We start from the raw sequence: 17,041 nt of genomic DNA, 5'->3' as shown, positions 1-17,041 counted from the left end.
AAAGTATAGATTCACTGTCTGAAAGTTACACTGACATTGTCCTGAAGAGGTAAGTAGAACCAGAGAGAAGGAGAAGCACTACAGCTGCAGCATTACTCAACCAACAACACTGAAATCACAAAACTAACCTGGCTAACAACATCATAAAGACATTCAAAGCTTCATTTGAAAACCTCAATAGAGGCTTTGAAAATGATATTCTGTTCAGCCCTAAGATCCACTGATGCAAAGGAAAAAAACAAGAACCATCCACTACTATAACCTACTACCAAGACTCATATGACACAAGCAAAATACTAAAATATTCTACTAAATAAGATTTATTTTTTCAAAATAAAATTACATTTGTCATGACTTTCTGTAATTTTCATTTTAACAGTATTTCGAAAATGTTTTAACCCGTCCAGAACAACAATACTAGTATGTTTAAGGGAATTTAACCATTTAACAAATCGCAGACATTTTGATGGCACTTCACACAACATAAAAAGGTTTTTAAAACAAAAAGCATTAATTATCAAAATTTAAGAAAGAGCAGCCATCAACTGTTAAGAAAGTGCTACAATCACATCGATATCAAACTATCAAACAGAGCCTAACATACAATTTAACTAATCGATACTAGATTAATATTCACTTCTTATTAAAATGCTTTTAGCACTTTCACCAAGTCAGTAAATAAGTCAAGTGCTTAAGGGGAAATTATTCCAAAACTGGAAGTGTTGTGATATTTTATTAGAAGTAGAAGTTATTAGGGAATGTTCCTTCCTTTGGATTTTGACTCATTCAGGCCACTGGATTGGTGGATGGATGCGGTGGAGACCTACCTGGCCCCAAACAGAGGAAACAGCATGCCAGAGTTTCGCAGGTGGAGTGGGGAAACTGGTAGCGCTGGGCAACAGAATAAACACATAATATCAACATGAGACACAACTACTACTGTTAAGGGTGTTCACTACATGTATAAAGACATCTTTACTTGAAAGTGAACTCACAATACTAAATCACCACAGTCATTAAACACATGAGTAGCTTTTAGCAGTGATCACCTCACTGGTGACTGAGAGCACTGTCAGCTCAACTGTGACTCACAGCACGTTACGTCCTCGTTACAGGCAGGAAGACAGAAAATGCCAGAGAGAAAAAAATCACAATCTGATAAGTCAGTTGTAAATAAGTGGCTGTTGAGCTATTAACCTCATCTGCAGTGCTGTTGTATTCATTATTCATTCATCTATTATCCATAACCACTTATCCTATGTTAACACCCATGACAAAATGTCCATGACTGTTCACAATGTATAACACAAAGATTGCTCCATCTAAAAAATGCAGTGCAATTTAAAAGTACTATTAGGTACCACAACTTTGAAATTCATTACCCTAGATGTTATATTAGACTGTCACAACATTATTTTTTATCTTATTTAAACTGATGATTCAGACATAATTCTAGCTAGCCCCCATACATGAAGGGAGAGATGAACGCAGGAGAAAATAAAGAAAGGTACTTGATTATAAACAAAACATCACACATCGGCACACATTAAAGCTACCTTAACTGCAAGAGAAAATATATATGCTGTTACAGTGAGGAAGATTTTCCACAAAGGATTAATGTAACAGTTCCATTACACACAACAAAATTCCAAGACTTTTCCAAAACCATCAAGAATTTTACCAATGCCATTAGTTTCCCAGGCCTGTAAAACCGCATTGGGCGAGACTCACAACACTCCCACTGTGATAAGTGGTCAGAGGTGTGCTCATCTGCACCCACACCTGTTCCAAGCACAATCTGAGTACATTCGATCATTAAAATAGCAAAGGAAGAACTCCAACTACTGGAGGTGATCAAAAGCAAGATCTGCTGTATTAGGCTGCTCTTAAGGCTTCCAAGATTTTTCTATAATTTTGAAAAAAAACAACAACTTTAAAATGGTCACTTCCAGGTTTGTTCATACTCTGAGATTCCACACTGTGTTTTCTCCTAGGAGCAGCTGAACAGGCTGAGTACTGACTCTTTAGTAACAAATAACAACAAAGCTGTATGAGAAGATTCAAGAGAATCACGACAAGGGACGAAGTGCCAGCTTTGCTTTTGTGAGGCATTGCGTAATTTTTTTTCGAGTCATATTTCTGCAATGTCAGGTTTCTGAGGAAAGCCAGCATACAAGTCTAAGGGCATGCTGGAAAACAAAAACTAAAATGAGAAGGAAGTATAAAGGGGAAGAGTATTAATCGTCAGCAGATACAGACACACACTCAAACATCATATCTTCTAATCTGTCATGTACTTATTCTTGTTTCTATCTTGTGTTTTATCTGTATTTGTGCAGCTGTGTAAAGCACTTTGAAACGCTACAGTTCACAAAAGCGATTTGTGGATAAATCTGCCTTGACCCACTTTGTTTTGCTTTTTTCATTAACACTGTGTGAGCAGAGGCATGGTGGAGCAGCACTGTATCGATATCAGGACAAATGCAATGCAATGAAAGCAGCTTGTTGGGTCAAATAGCTCTGGTAACAGGTCTAATTGAATCCGTGTCAGGTTCTCAGTGCAGGTACATCCACCACTGCAAGCAGCAGGATGGAAATCAATACGTCCTCTCTGCAACCATGGACACAGTCTAATTTCATTGAAGGCTTCTCTGTCTCTCTGTGTGCATGTGCAGGTTAATGAAGGTCACTGTAATCCTATTAGAAAATGAGAGTGTGTGCGCAAGCGAGGGTAAAAAGCCTTTGTATGTACATAAGGACTTTTACGACACCACATTACCTTTCTACGAATTGACGGAAATGATACTTCTCTTACAAATAAAGCTCAATGCGATGACTAAAAATCTAAAATAACCCGTTAGAGTTTCCTATTTCAATCTATGGTCTGATTTGTTTATAACGAGCAAGAATGATAAGAACAATGTTGTTGCTATTCAACAACAAATTCTCGTGAGAAAAACACATTTGCTGAAACAACTTAACACTAAGTCAAAGTGTGTCATCACTCTCCAATGAAGAGGTTAAGTGTTTATTTACACAAATCTGTTGCAGTTACTCACTTTGAATCTCAAGTTTTTAGCAGACTAAATTCTTTTGGTTGTGACTTATGTGTAGATCATGCAAGCTCTCAAGAAGTAACTCAGTGTGTGTGTGTGCGTGTGTGTGTGTGTGTACCCTGAGAGCAGTCATGGATTTGGCCCAGGTCAGAGGTGCGGAGGCTCAAGGTTCTCAGGATCGGAGGTGGCTTGACCAAAGAGGGGGCAGCGAGTCTGGACCGGTGCTGCTCCTCTTCTGGTGTCAGGCAGCAGGAGCTGGTCTGAATTCTGGATGCAGTTGGTGGAATCATGCTCAGAGTCTGAGAACAAAGTAAAGTTTCTTTAATAGACAAAAAAAAGACAACTATCACTTTTTAAGTGCTTTATGAAAACCATAAAGGGTGATTTCTCCTCCATAAAACCAAACAATAATGATATCTTCTCACTTTAAGATCAGCTTTACAGTGTGTTGGGGTTGTTTGGATCTGGATCAGATCTGGAGGGGCCAGAGGACTGGAGGTCGGACAGGAAGAGCTGGTAGGAGGTGATTTGTTGGTTGAGTCCCAGTCCAATTCACTGAAGCTGATGGTTTGATCCTTTAGGAGAGCATTGAACGGGTTGGCGTCCATTCCCTGAACAAGACAGCAACAAAGAAGATTTTAGTTTTGTCTGTCAACACTTTTTGGCAAAACAGAAAATCTCTTCACACATACAGACAAATAGCACTACTGGCTATCAACCATTTTACTACATCTATCCTTTATTTAAATTAGGTGATGGAAATGGAAAAGCAGAGTGAATCAGCCAAAACTGGAGCTGTATTCCAAAGTTAAGTCCAGATAAACATTGATAAGGCTCCAATTACATAAATGCTCATCTACTGTAGGCATAAACTATTAATGTACATTGACATGAAATCGAGGTGGTCGTACCTGGATAAAGGAGCTGACCTCATTTTCCTCAATATACTCCAGGGCAGGCTGCTCTATGTCTTCAACCTGAGACACCAAGAAACTTCCTGTTTTCTACAGATTCATATCTCAATGACAAATCTAACTGTACAAATCTTTGGTTGTACTTTCTGGATGTTGATTCATAATCCAACATGTACTACAGCAATTGCAATTTACATCGCACATTTGTTAATATGGCATATTGTAAAGGATTTTAGCTGGTGGCATTTCATAACAATTACAAGGTATTTTACCTTAGCCTATATTGAAGTTTATTTACTGAAACAGATTATGACCATGTAAACTCAGACATTGTTCTAATGACTACAGGGTTTCTTCAAATAGCTGCCTCCATTACCATCAGAGGGGAATATTATTGAGATAAATATATTTAAATTTAAATTAAATAAAGCTTTAACCTTCAAGAAAAGGTCACATTTGTCAATGAAGCTACTTCTTAAACCTTTATTTACTCTATAAATCGTAAAGATCAGCAATACAAGAGTTGCGCCTTGAGGATCTGTCAGATTTAGCAGGTGATGTTTGAGTAACGGCTCACATTCACATCAAAGTAATTATTCAGAGCAGCATGTTAAAATGTTGGGATGCAGAGAGAAAATGTTCTGAATAATGTTGAAGAGCACAAGCAGCACAGGCTGATGAAACGCTGTTTAAATTTGCTCAGGGGCATAAAAATTCATCAGCTGGACACATATTTCATACACAGCATGCCTCAAGTTAGCTTTAAGTTTCCCATTTGCCAGCTGGGATACAATTTCAATCGAGCTAGAAGCACATTAATGACATAACTATCTTTCAACTATCTCTAAAACGTGTACATAAGACAGCAGGGAAAGAACCACTGATTTAAGCTGGACTATCTGCTTGCTGTCTTTATGTTTATATAGACTAAATACAGCATACACCCAGATTTCAAAAACTGTTTTGAGTTCAGTTTCTTTTATCATGTCATTGTTGTGCCACTGTTGTTCAGTGTAGTTGCGTCCATGCTTCTAAAATAACATTTTTTATTACAGACACTGTGAAATCTCCTTTCCTCTATGCTTGGTTTAACAACCATCCACTCATTAACATAAGAGTGACACAATCTTGTAATCCAATATCCATTAAACAGCCCACTGATTGGGTGTCATCTTATTTATTGTCCAACAACAAGCTGTGACCTTCCAAACTGTGTGCCTATACATTAAGAAGCACTGGATTGGAACCCTCCCCCTTTGCCAAGAGGATGTGTGTGTGTGTTTGATGTGAGTGTGTACACTCACAATGTGTGTGCGCGCGTCAGTGTGTGCTGAGGTTGTGTGGTGCTGCAGAGAGCCTGCAGCAGTGACAGTATGGCTGGTAAGATAACAGCTATGAACAGTGGAGAATAAAAGCTTTACACCAACATTAAAAGATTGAGTGAGAAAGAGGAAGTGAGTGAGGGCGGGGAGGGAAAGAAAAGACAAAAAGAGTGCACTCTTAGATAGGAAACAATTGAGACATAAAGCTGCAAATCCACTAGAAATATTGAAGTAACCAACTACTGAGATGATTGTTTTGTTTGGCTGTACTGCAACCTCAAAAATTGTGTGTGTGTCTAAAGTACCTTCGGTGAAGCTGACATGGACCGTTCACGTATGCTGGCTTGCTTTGGGGATAAAATGGCCACCTCCTCTACTTCTGGCAGGTCAACCATTCCCTCCCCCAGGTAGAGACTCACTGGACAGGACTTGACACACAGCTGAGAGTACACAGGAAGTACACAATACAGGTTATTTATAAGCAGGTGTACAGATCAAGTACATGTATCAATATAAATAAGCAGTTTTTTAATACTTTTACCATGGCCATGTAAAAAATGTCTGTTATCATAGTTAGAAATGAACTCATACCTAACCTAAATCAAAAATATTAATGATAGCAACTATTATAACTTCCAGGCACATATCCAATACACTGTTTTTAGCACAGTGGGTAAAAGTTCAAATGTATAAGATTTGGGGGAATATGTGAGAAATGTAATATAAAATCATTATTTTGTTTACTTTGGTGTACCGTCACCTAAAAATAAGAGTCATTGCAGTTAGCAGCTCCTCTGCGACAAGCCAAACAGCATCAGAGAAATACTCATTCGTAAAAGAAGACTGGTTTTATCATGTTTTCTCCCAGTTTAAATCACCTTATCTGTCTGTTTTGGAAAGGAAGAGACCTCTGTGGATAATTTGGCTCCTGTTAAAAATCTCCTGAACAATGAACAATGAAGGAATCCTGTTTGAGAGTTCACATGTGGCACATGGGAGAAGTTTCAGCTGGATGCAATCTGCAATCTTTGCCACTAGATGTCACTAAATCCTAAACACTGCTCCTTTAACTCTCAACCACACAGATTGATCCTAGTTTGGTTTGCTGGTTTATCTTTAATTTACTTTCAAAGACACCTGAAGACCAATCAAAAACTGGTATTCATCACTGCCATGATATAAATAAGTTTGTCTGCATGTACCAATACCCACACTAGCATACTATTTATTATAGCAAAATAGATTTAGTATGCATTATAACTTAAGGGTTAAACTACATACAATGCAAAGTAACAACAGCAGAGCTCTTCAGGTTAATCTCTCTGCTCTGACAAACTCTGTGAATGGTGTTTGATCTCCATGGTAACAGATATATGAGCAAGAGGTTTTTTATGAAGAAGTAGTATGTCCCGATTGTGTTCATATTTCATGCAACAGTGCATACTATGTAAGGGCAGCTGCAATACCTACTGAAAGTGAAAAGAAATAGTATGCGATTCTGAACGCACCCTGAGAGTCAGAGAGTGTGAGAGTGTGCGTGTGCGTCTTACTGCTGCACTGGCTGCAGGGCTGCAAGCTTCCCCGTGGCCCTGGCTCAGCAGGACAGTGTGAATGTAGATATCAATATCAGTGTGTGTGTCACACAGGTAGAGCTGAAGCACATCTCCAGCGTAACAATCCAAAGCACCCACCAGGGTGCGGTCGGAGCATAGCTTCTGGAAAGAAGCCTTGGCCTCAGCAGTCCAGCTGCCCTGCAAGAGGCAAACCACAACACTCTCGCTCATACATCTCTTTCAAGTCAAAGGCCAATATATCATAGTACGATCAGTCTCAGTACAATGCAGGGTGATTTCATGAAGGAACATGAAATACTGTCTGCAGCACTACTATAATATCGGTGTTAGATATAGACAGGCACTTGTCGTACTAACAAGAAGTTAGTTGAGGCCTTTGCAGGAGAGCTCACACTAAATATATGAGCACATATGCTATCAGACTCACATTGGTGGGTTTGATTCCAGCAAGTGATGATGGAACAGCTTGTGCTGGAAGAGCTGAGTAACATGACCTGATAAAACAGAGATGAACAGCAGAGAGCACAGCAAAAACTCACACACTGATCAGGTTAGCAGCAGTAATGGTGGTACTAGATGGATTGTTTAACTGTTTTTTTGGTTTTCTTTTTTTAAATGCCCCTACTTTAGGAACTTGAGGTTGGCGCTCTGTACCACGGTCATATCTCCAAAGTCGATGTAATATACCTCCACCTGAGTGGGGCTGATGATCTGATGGATGACCACCCGGTAGAACCACATTCCTTTGGGTGACACGCAACAGACTTGACCTCGTCGTAGAAATTGCTTAGGCAGGCAATACTGCTCCGACACCTCAGGACAGGTGTAACATCGTCTGGAGGCGACAGAGAAAGAGTGGGAAAAAATGAGAGACAGGATGTCATTGCTCATAGAGAATCACCAGGAAGCTTGATATGTAAATGTTTATGTTGAGACAGTACTGATTAAATTTTGATGTTTTACAGCACAGCTTATTTCTATTATAGCAGTTTTATTTCTAGTTAAAAACTCTGTTTTAACTTCTTGTTGCACTAAAGACTGAATAACAAGGCTGAGTGTTTGGTAACGTCTAAAAAATACTGTGAAATGCGTCAAGAGGAACTTAATTTGGGGGATAACATTTCAAAGATGTACACAATAAAAAGTTCTATTTTTCTTAACTTGTGTTGGTCAAGCTAAATGACTATTTATTTTGATAAATGCAATGATGAACCCCATTTTTAGAAAAAATATAGATTTTTTTAACCTTTTGAAACCTGAGCATATTGGCTTGATTTTCTTCAAAAACATGTGAAGGCAAAAATTGAGCAGCAAAAGAAAACTGCCCTAAAAATTGGCGAGAAACTAGTAAAAATTACAATTACCTAAAAAATCAGTTTAAAAACAATAAAACAAACACCCCCTGACACCAAAAAAAACGAAATTTAAATTAAGAAAAGGAAATGACCTGGAGAAAGTGCTTCAGATGTATAATAATTCTGCACATAATTTATAGTATTTTTTTTCCTGGACCTTTTTCTTTAGGTTTCTTTTTAAACGATTTTCTCATTTCTTGCACTTCATGGAACATTTCTTACCAAGTTGCTCATTGCCTTTTTTTTCCATGATTTTGAAAGAAATCAAACCAATTAGGTCAGGGTTCAAAGGTTTAAATTCTTGTGAAAAGCGAGAGGAGCACTAGAAAAGTGATGTCGCTTCAGGTTTCAAAGGGTTAAATTCCCATCAGCTAAAGCAATATGGTTTGACAAAGTGAGAGCGTGCCGGGCATGATGAAATGGTACATATTGAGAAACATTATGAACTGTATTACTAATTAACGTGCAATTCAAAAGGGGAACCCTATTATTGCAGTAGCTACAAGAAGTGGCAGCACATTGAGCTGCCTCTAACATGTCCACCACCTCATCTCAATCATCATGTCCTCCATAGCCCGGGCCTCCTCACTCTCGCTGAAGCGGATGTAGAAATGTCCGGGCGTCTCCATGTGCTCCACTAGGACCTCTATCAGCTCTCGAGCACCATGGCGTGTTGGTGGTTTGACACGTTGGCTCTGCAAGGCATCCAAGGGTACTGCAGGGGAGCAATGCATCTGAATGGAAAGGTACGTCTGAGACATCTACAGGAGGACACATGAAAAGCAAAGTGAGAGTGGTGAATGGCACACAGCAGGTATATTACATATTTAGTATTATTCTGCAGCTCTGTTAAAGAGAACCAGCTGGGATACAAACAACAACAGTTTTCAGAGTTGTGAAACCTGCATTTATGGACAAAACTGACGTTTTACACAGATAGTGACACCTGCTTGTTAAGTGCAGTGAAAAAACAATCGTGAGTACCACTGGCTTCACACCATGTGACGCTCTGATTAGCAATATGATGAAAAATGTGTCGTCTAACCGTTTCCTGGGTCTTGGAATTGCTACCGGTCTCCAGCTTTTCATTCTCATCATCTGCAGAAAAAAACATTAAACACTTAGCTGAAAGCCAGCGTTCCACAAGAGTGGTTATCTCAGACAACACCGTTTTACCGTTTATTATAATAGGTCATTGATTAGAAAAGTGCAGACTCCATAAACACAACACATACATTAATCAGTGATTTACATGACTTTTATCTTAACACACCTGATTGTATACCGTCACTGTCCTGTATGTCCATGACTATCCAGTGTTGCCCATTGTCACCCACTACAGGTTTCAAATGGAAGATGTCACTCATGGCACTGACCAGTTCAGTGACACTGACGAAGCCACTCTGCAGCAACGGAATATCCTCACCAAACAGCCTCTGAAGAACAAAACCAAACACATCATTCATTATAAACAGAAGTGTAAAACAGCATAGCACTGAACTTGTTTAACATACAAAACCAACACATTGAAGCCAGTACTTATATTTCGCTGGTTCTTAAATTACTGAATTTTAATTCTCAAAATTGCAAGTTCTTAAGCTCCCAGCCCCATGACCAATTTCTTAAGGATGCGTTCACAACTGACCTCTTTGGTTCGGTTAAAACAAACTCAGGTCTGTTAGCTTGGTTAGTGTGGTTCCTTTTGGCTGGTTTGAAAGCCGTCGATCAAACCAGTGTGTGAACCAAATAACTGAACCGAGACTGCCTGAAAAGGTGGGTCTCGCTCTACTTCCCAGCAGCCTCTGGTGCAGTTTGTTTGTGGTGTAAACGACCCAGCCATAGAATTTTATGAAAGCAGATAGGAGATTTTAGCAAATTTTCAAAAGCTTAACTACTACAAAATCTAACTGCTGATTGTGAAATCTGTCCCTGATCCAGGGTTTCCACACATTTTCATGGACAAACTTTCAAAACTTTTCCATGACGCTTCAAGGACCCATAATAATATATATTTTTTAAATTGTTGCTCCACTTGCCCAGTGTTTTTAAAACTTATCAGATTCAACCTGTTCAAACACAATTTCTTCTAACTGTCATACATCAAGGGAGAGAAGGTACCCTGGGAGAAAATGAAGAAAAGTATGCAATGGTTAACATCGACGCAAACAAGAGCTACGTTTCGTCAACAGCTATGGAAATAAAATTTGCCGCCATGTCACATTACATGGAAGATTATCCATGCAAAATTACTGTAACAATTTCATTACACACAACAAAATTCCAAGACTTTTCAAAACCTTCTTACAGATCCGGTACATTAATGGTTGTTATCCTGGGTTTTAAGGAGAAAGGAAATCAAGCTAGAGGGTCGATAACGGTGCATTTCTCCTCCTGTATGTGATGCACTTTTGCTAGATGTTTTGAAAGCTTGCTCATGTTTCCCTCCTTACATGCAAAAGAGTTGTTGCACTTTTGTGTCGGCACAAACTCTTGTAAAGTATAACCAGAATTTGGAACATTGTAACTGACAGCAGGGCTCCTGTGTATGTGTGTGTGTGTGTGTGTCAGACAGAGTGGCAGTGCTGACCCCACCCCGCCCCTCGCACATGCTGCCATGCTCCGACAATCAGAGCTCTCCTCAAGATTGGATAGTGATAATGCATCACAGAAGAATGTCTTAATCTTACTGCAAAGTGGAAATGGAGATGGTGAGATAAGAACTGTACAAGATAACATTTATATAACCTAAATAAACAAGAAATACATTTTCTTTATTTCTGCGATACAGACAGCATAACTGTTCATGTTGGAGCTTATCAATATTGCAGCCTTTAATAATTCTGCCCCGGGGCCCATTTAATATCGGGTACCCATCCCAAGTCCAGACCAGAATTTAAATGCAACAATGTATCATTACTTAGCCTTGGTACAGACCTCATAAACCAAACTACAGATGCAACAGCACCTTAAACTCTCAAGTTACAGCGTGAAGGTGAACAGAAGAACTGCATGACTTTTTACCTTGTATTCAGCAGGTAGATCATGCACTGATAATCCTCCACTGCTCTGACACACAACCTGTAGAGAGCCATGAACACATACATTTCTTTACAAGACCTGTCACCATATGTCTTGGTTTCCTTCTGTACCAAAAATAATTCTTGCCATGAACGCAAAGCTTATTAGAGTGTTGTGGTCACTACTGACAGAAGGTGTTTGCTTAAACTGGCAGGAAGTCTGACCGTTTGTAGCTTGTCCTTCAGCTCCTGACTAATGACGCCAGCGACTCCATTCTCCAAAATTCTCTGGCGAAGCTCCTCCTGCAGCTGAAGTACAATTTCAGCAGAAAGCTTACTACAAATAACTGTATACAAAATCATTCCTCTCACATTTCTTGATGATGTCATGCAGTGATATGGCAGTATTTGATGTATTTCTGCCATGGCATCTTAATGTGCCACAAAAATCCTTTCAGTTGTAGCTGCAACACAAAATTTTCTTACACTTAACACTGGATAGAGTACTGGATGATGTGTCTTTAAATAGCCAGGCATGGTCTTGTTTCCCCCCATTTCACATTCTTATGTCTTGCTCTAAAAAACAAGATGCAGGAACTATGTTTTCTTACCTTAAGGACACGATTCTCAAAGAGCCGACCATCCTGGCAGGGCTCTGGGTCCTCTTCCTGCTTCCTCTCAACCACATGTGGCCTGTTACTGACAGCCATTGTCTCTTTGTGAACAGGGTGCAAGGAAGTCTCAGTAGTGGGCTGGTTTTGAGAAGTCTGTGTCACTGGAACTTCAGTCAAGGTAAACCACAAAATTTAGAAAATTCAGACTAGTGCTAAAGATAACAACAATATTACAAAACACACGGCGCCCCTGCACACTTTGAACAGTGTGTTAGTTTGTCATGACTGATGTAATAACCCCATCAACATTTGGCCAGTACTTGCAACATGGGTGGAGTAAGTAGTTATTTAAAACTGAGTTCTCTCACATTTTCCTGGACAAATTTCAACAATTCTAATTATCTTCAACCCTTTCCCCACTTTCCCTATCAGGCAGCGTTAATACATGGAGGGAGAGACAGAACGTGGGAGATAGAAGTTGCTAGACAAATTCAAGCAAGCTGTTTAAAATGTTTAAATGCATCACCTGGAGGTATTGTTGGTGTCACAGCTCCGGTTTCTGCCCCTTTGGAGGCTGATTTGTCAGTTTTAGGCAAGTCTGACTTTATCGGCCCAGTCCTCCTCTGTGAGCTTAACGGTCTGAGCAGCTGCCTGGGCAGCATCCGATCCCTCAGGCTCAGGACTGAGCCCAGCCTGCTCTGCTGGATAATGATCAGGTCTGCCACTCCCTCCAGCATCTCTCCAGTGGAGTAGAAGCCGTAGCTGTGGACACGCAGCGGGTAGCCAAAGCAGCGCAGGAAGCTGGACTCCAGGTCAGACAACCTGAGTGGACCCTGGAAGAGTGGCCACGTGGTTACTTGAAACAAGACAACATTTTGCAAGTTTAGGGTTCTCACACCTATTTATGGACAAAATTCAAAACTCTTTCATGACTTTTCAAGGACCCATAATACAAATTTTCATGTTGGAAAAGCATATGCTTAATTGCGTCTCTGGCACTTCCCAGCCTGGTTACAGTGCAGCTACACCACATCACAACTTCACTTTTGTTGTCAGACACCTTTCACAAGTATTTTAACTTTCGAATCCCTAGCAAAGTGATTTGATTTCTTTCGGAAACATGGGGGGAAAAGTCAATGAAGAACTTGGAACTTTTCAATTTGAAAAATAATTTAATCATAAGATAGGGAAAATGTCTGGAAAACTACAGTATATTTATAATCATAATTACATATTGAAAAATATCTCACAGAGTTATATTTATTCATAAGCATTTTTTAAAAAGTCAATTTCTCTTTTGTTTTTTACATTCCTCTCCTTTTACTTTTTTTGCGCAAATTTTCAGGTAATTTTCTTGGATTTTTTTTTTTTTTTTTACTAATTTCTTGCTTATTTTTAAGTTATTTCTTCTCAGGTTGCTCATTGCCTTCTCTAAGTGTTTTGAAGGAAATCAAGCTGATTTGCTCAGGGTTTAAAGGGTTAAAGGGGAAGGCTCTGCAAATTTTTCATTTGTATCAAGCAGCAAATGAGTTGTTTGAGTTAATTTGCCTTATTTGACATCACACGTCCTTTGATGAATTAAACAATTTATCAAGCACCCTTAAGTCCATACATATTAATATATTATAAGTTCTGTCAACAGCTAACTTTAAGAAAATGAATTTTCTTTTATGTTTCATTACTTGGGAGGTTATCACTGGAAGATTACTGGAAGAAATTCCATGACATTTCCAAAACTTTCAATGTTTTTTGTTTTTTTTTTTTTACATTTTCCAATACTTTTCCAAGCCTGGAAATGAGACTGCAAAATGTCATGACTCTTCCAGGTTTTCCATGATTGTGGGAACCCCGAGTAATGGAGCTACATGATTTTGTTAAAACAAATAGAAGAGTCGACTCTTCTTCTCTCAGTGCATTCAGTGCTTGGAGTTTTCTATTTATGCGTTTGAGCATGTAAACACTATATTCTAATTATGAGAAACCTGAATATGCAAGTTGAAGTACTCTAAAAAAGAAACTTAAAAAAAAAAGAAAAGAAACTGGGGTGTACATGCGGAATGTAAATAACCTAATTTCTCTGTGCATATGTAAACACCATATCCTGAATATGATCACAACCAGGAGAAACCTCAGAAATAGGTCATTTGTGTCCATGTGACCACAGTCTCTGATTTAGTAGTTCCTGTTTGAATAGCGCACTGCAAAACTCAAGTAAACAGTTTTGACATCATGAGGCTAAAAGCAAAACTTCCCAGGGTTCCTTCACGTCATACCTGTGAGAGCAGTATGCGGAGCTGTGCCCTCAGCTGGGCAGGGACAGCTGGAGGAGCCCGACCTCTTCTGGGAAGGTTAACAGGTGGAGGCAGGTAACGGTTGCGGGGTGAGAAGTAGCTGACACCTCCACTCCTGAACTTCTTGTCAGTTTTAGATATGCGCTGCTTAGCCACTAGCTCCTCAATGTTTCGGGTGCTATCGTCACTAACAGCTGCAATGGCAGACATACATAGGTGAGAGCATGATGTGTAAAAGGATTTTGACAGACAGATGTCTGAGAGGTGTTATGCATTAAATACTGCTGTGCTTTGGTTTATTTTACATCAATGCTAGATTGAGACAAATACATGTTCAAATGAAAACAAGGACCCTACCCTTTAAATATATGCTGCCATCGGGCCTGAAGTTAACTGACACCACGTCAGGCATCTCTTTCACCATATCCATGATGTGTCTGAAGCCCAGTTGTTTCAGGGGCAGGGGATGGCCCATCGTGGCAACATAGTCTCGCCTGAGCTGATCAGGGTCCAGGCCCAGTTTAGATGAAATGAGCAAGGAACGAATTTCCTTCTTTATCTTCTCCAAAGCATCTTGCTGGTTCATCTTGCCTGCTGACATCTGGAGAACATAGCAAGAGGAGAAATGGTACAAAACATACTGTCAGAGACTGTACTTTATTGAATAGAGTAAGGGGGTGACTGGGGTGTGACTTTTGTTTTTTTCAATATGAAGTATGGGTGGGAGTCACCTCAGACCCTATGATGCAACAGTATTACAACAGTTAACTCAAAAAACAACATTAATGCCTTTGCAATCATGTTGTAATACACTGAATATTGCCATTTCAGATACTGCGATATATTACCCTTTTCAGCTGCAAAATATTTCCCCAAAGTTAAACTTATGTTAACATGCATTTTTCAGTCTGTTTATCTCACTTAAGTTAAGTTATTGCAGCAAATTGTATCGAGCAGTCTGAAAAAGCAATAGATTCTAACACTGTTGTGAGCTATCAAAAGTTTAGTTTGTATTTGTGTTATTGACAATTTATAATTAAAATCTATGCTATTGATCAAAAATTGCCACACAAAAATATTGTGCATACAGTTTCTTGCTATGATAAATTGTGTTATTTTTAAAGAAAACATGCCTTCAAACCCAACTTATGGGTTCTGTGACTCAGAGTATTTAAAATAAATACAAAACACAACAATTTAAAGTTGAATGTCCCTCTCCTCAGTGCCTTAAAAATAAGTCCCTCCACAGGGCTTAAAAGGTTATTTGAGGGGCCTCCCCTGTAATATCACCCCCCCATAAATGACCAACAGTCCCTAAATACATCCTTAACCCCAAACAGGTGGCTGAAACTACAAGGAGGAGAAATGCAGACTCCACAATAGTAAAAATAAACCGACGAATTCTGTAATCTTGCACCTTAAATATCTTGAATAAGATTTTTTAAACCACAAAAGCACGTAGTCAAATTTGGCACTTGTATTCACCTTTAAAAAGCTGCAAATGCTGAGATGATCAAACCTCACTGGGCCATCTTTAATTGTTACCGCATGCTTGTAAAGTAGCAAGCATACTTAAAACTGCCATTAAAGGTAAAAAAAAAAAAAAATCGTAAGATAACACACCTACACCATAAACACGAGTAACATTAGCTAGTGAAACTACCTTTGCGCTGCACAGACACACGACGCAACTGTTGAATTAGCAAACGTAAACGTTAGCATCCGCCATTCAGAGCAGAAAACCTCCCGCAGCCAACGTTTAACCGCAGCTGCAATCCGAAATAAATTCATTCATAACTTAACACGGTCAAAACAGTCCTGTCTTGCTAAAATTGATCCAAGAGTATTGTGGATGCAATGTTACCTTAAGTCATAAAAATCTTTGCAGCATCCTCCCACGATATGTGGACCTTTGTTTCCTCCACACTCTCCACACCTGTTGCTACCACGCCGCCCTCCGTGCACGTTGTTGAGTAACAAGCAGCTCAAGTAAGGTTTATGGGGGTTTTTAAAAAAAAAAAAAAAAAAAAAAGGCAACAAAAAATGAGCTTTGTTGTCAACAAGTACCTTATATGCAACCAAAACTTCTGCTCATGTGTAGCTTGCAATAAGTAAAAACGACCGTTTCATTCAGTCACTCGCTAATAAGCTTGCACAGTGTCTTGCAGTTACCGTGACACCGCGAACACAGATCGTTTATTGCAAAAGCAACGCTGACGATGTTAGGAAAAAAATAAACGAGCACGAAACTCGTTCACGTGAACTCTGGATTATTCTGATAAGCACAGCAGAATTGTGTATATAAAATGGACAATACGGCTAAAAATATGGTTTCCATATTTTCAGGACTTAAAATAAAGGCTGTACAACGGGATGAAAACACTTTAAAACCACTTTCAACTATTTCCAAGCTCTGACTCCACTGAAGAGACGGCAGCGCCCTCTGCTGTTTGTAAAGAGAAGTGAAAAAGCCCGCAGCACCGGGTATTTCCAGGCGGTCTCCCATCCACATACCTTTATTATACTGCCGAGAACAAAAGCTTTCAGGGTAGTATGGCTTTAAGTAGCCGAATTGTTACTTTTACAAACAGGCTTTTAAAGGGTGACGTAAGGTGTAATACATTTGTTATTCTGTTCATATTGGTAGCAACTATAGATTGTAAAAAATATTTTTAAAAATCTTACAAAAATTGAAAAGTAGCCTTAACGAACTCTGTTATTGGTCTTCACCTGCAAAATGTCACTCCAAATTAACATGAGGAGTTCAAAATAATAATACACAGAAAGACTGCAAAGAATACAAAAGTCATGCAAAAACACACAAAGAAATTTTTAAATTGAACCATGAAGAGAAACAAAGTACAGAGAGATTTAAATCAAATGACAACAGAGACACAA

General features: G+C 39.2%; 1 protein-coding gene across 4 annotated transcripts; it reads right to left on the bottom strand.

The window, feature by feature from the left end:
• Positions 1–702: 702 nt before the first annotated feature.
• Positions 703–16,123, bottom strand: tdrd5 (tudor domain containing 5). 4 transcript variants are annotated; one of them, XM_042483693.1, is made up of 18 exons: positions 16,008–16,122; positions 14,501–14,744; positions 14,126–14,337; positions 12,379–12,685; positions 11,850–12,019; positions 11,464–11,547; positions 11,243–11,299; positions 9,495–9,657; positions 9,267–9,319; positions 8,768–8,982; positions 7,492–7,701; positions 7,294–7,360; positions 6,843–7,043; positions 5,598–5,732; positions 3,968–4,033; positions 3,482–3,667; positions 3,175–3,355; positions 703–891 (listed from the first exon to the last, which is right to left on the bottom strand). In XM_042483693.1, exons 2-18 carry the CDS (start codon positions 14,742–14,744, stop codon positions 824–826), a joined length of 2,619 nt encoding a protein of 872 aa, XP_042339627.1. In that variant the 5' UTR covers positions 16,008–16,122; the 3' UTR covers positions 703–823. The 4 variants fall into 4 exon arrangements, with proteins under 4 accessions (XP_042339627.1, XP_042339629.1, XP_042339628.1 ...); XM_042483695.1 differs by having other exon boundaries at positions 11,850–11,953; XM_042483694.1 differs by lacking the exon at positions 16,008–16,122 and adding an exon at positions 15,629–15,695.
• Positions 16,124–17,041: the final 918 nt, after the last annotated feature.

Source organism: Plectropomus leopardus, chromosome 3, assembly GCF_008729295.1.
Source record: "Plectropomus leopardus isolate mb chromosome 3, YSFRI_Pleo_2.0, whole genome shotgun sequence".
Lineage (NCBI taxonomy): Eukaryota > Metazoa > Chordata > Actinopteri > Perciformes > Serranidae > Plectropomus > Plectropomus leopardus.
Note: the sequence above shows the minus strand (reverse complement) of the source record. Positions and strands in the feature narration are given on the sequence as shown.

Excerpts from the sequence above, each read along its gene's own strand:
- tdrd5 (XM_042483693.1), bottom strand. The coding sequence starts at position 14,744 with ATGTCAGCAGGCAAGATGAACCAGCAAGATGCTTTGGAGAAGATAAAG. Across the intron at positions 14,338-14,500 it reads TGGCAGCATATATTTAAAGG|CTGTTAGTGACGATAGCACC; the intron begins GTAGGGTCCTTG and ends CTGCCATTGCAG. Across the intron at positions 12,020-12,378 it reads GACACCAACAATACCTCCAG|TTCCAGTGACACAGACTTCT; the intron begins GTGATGCATTTA and ends CCTTGACTGAAG.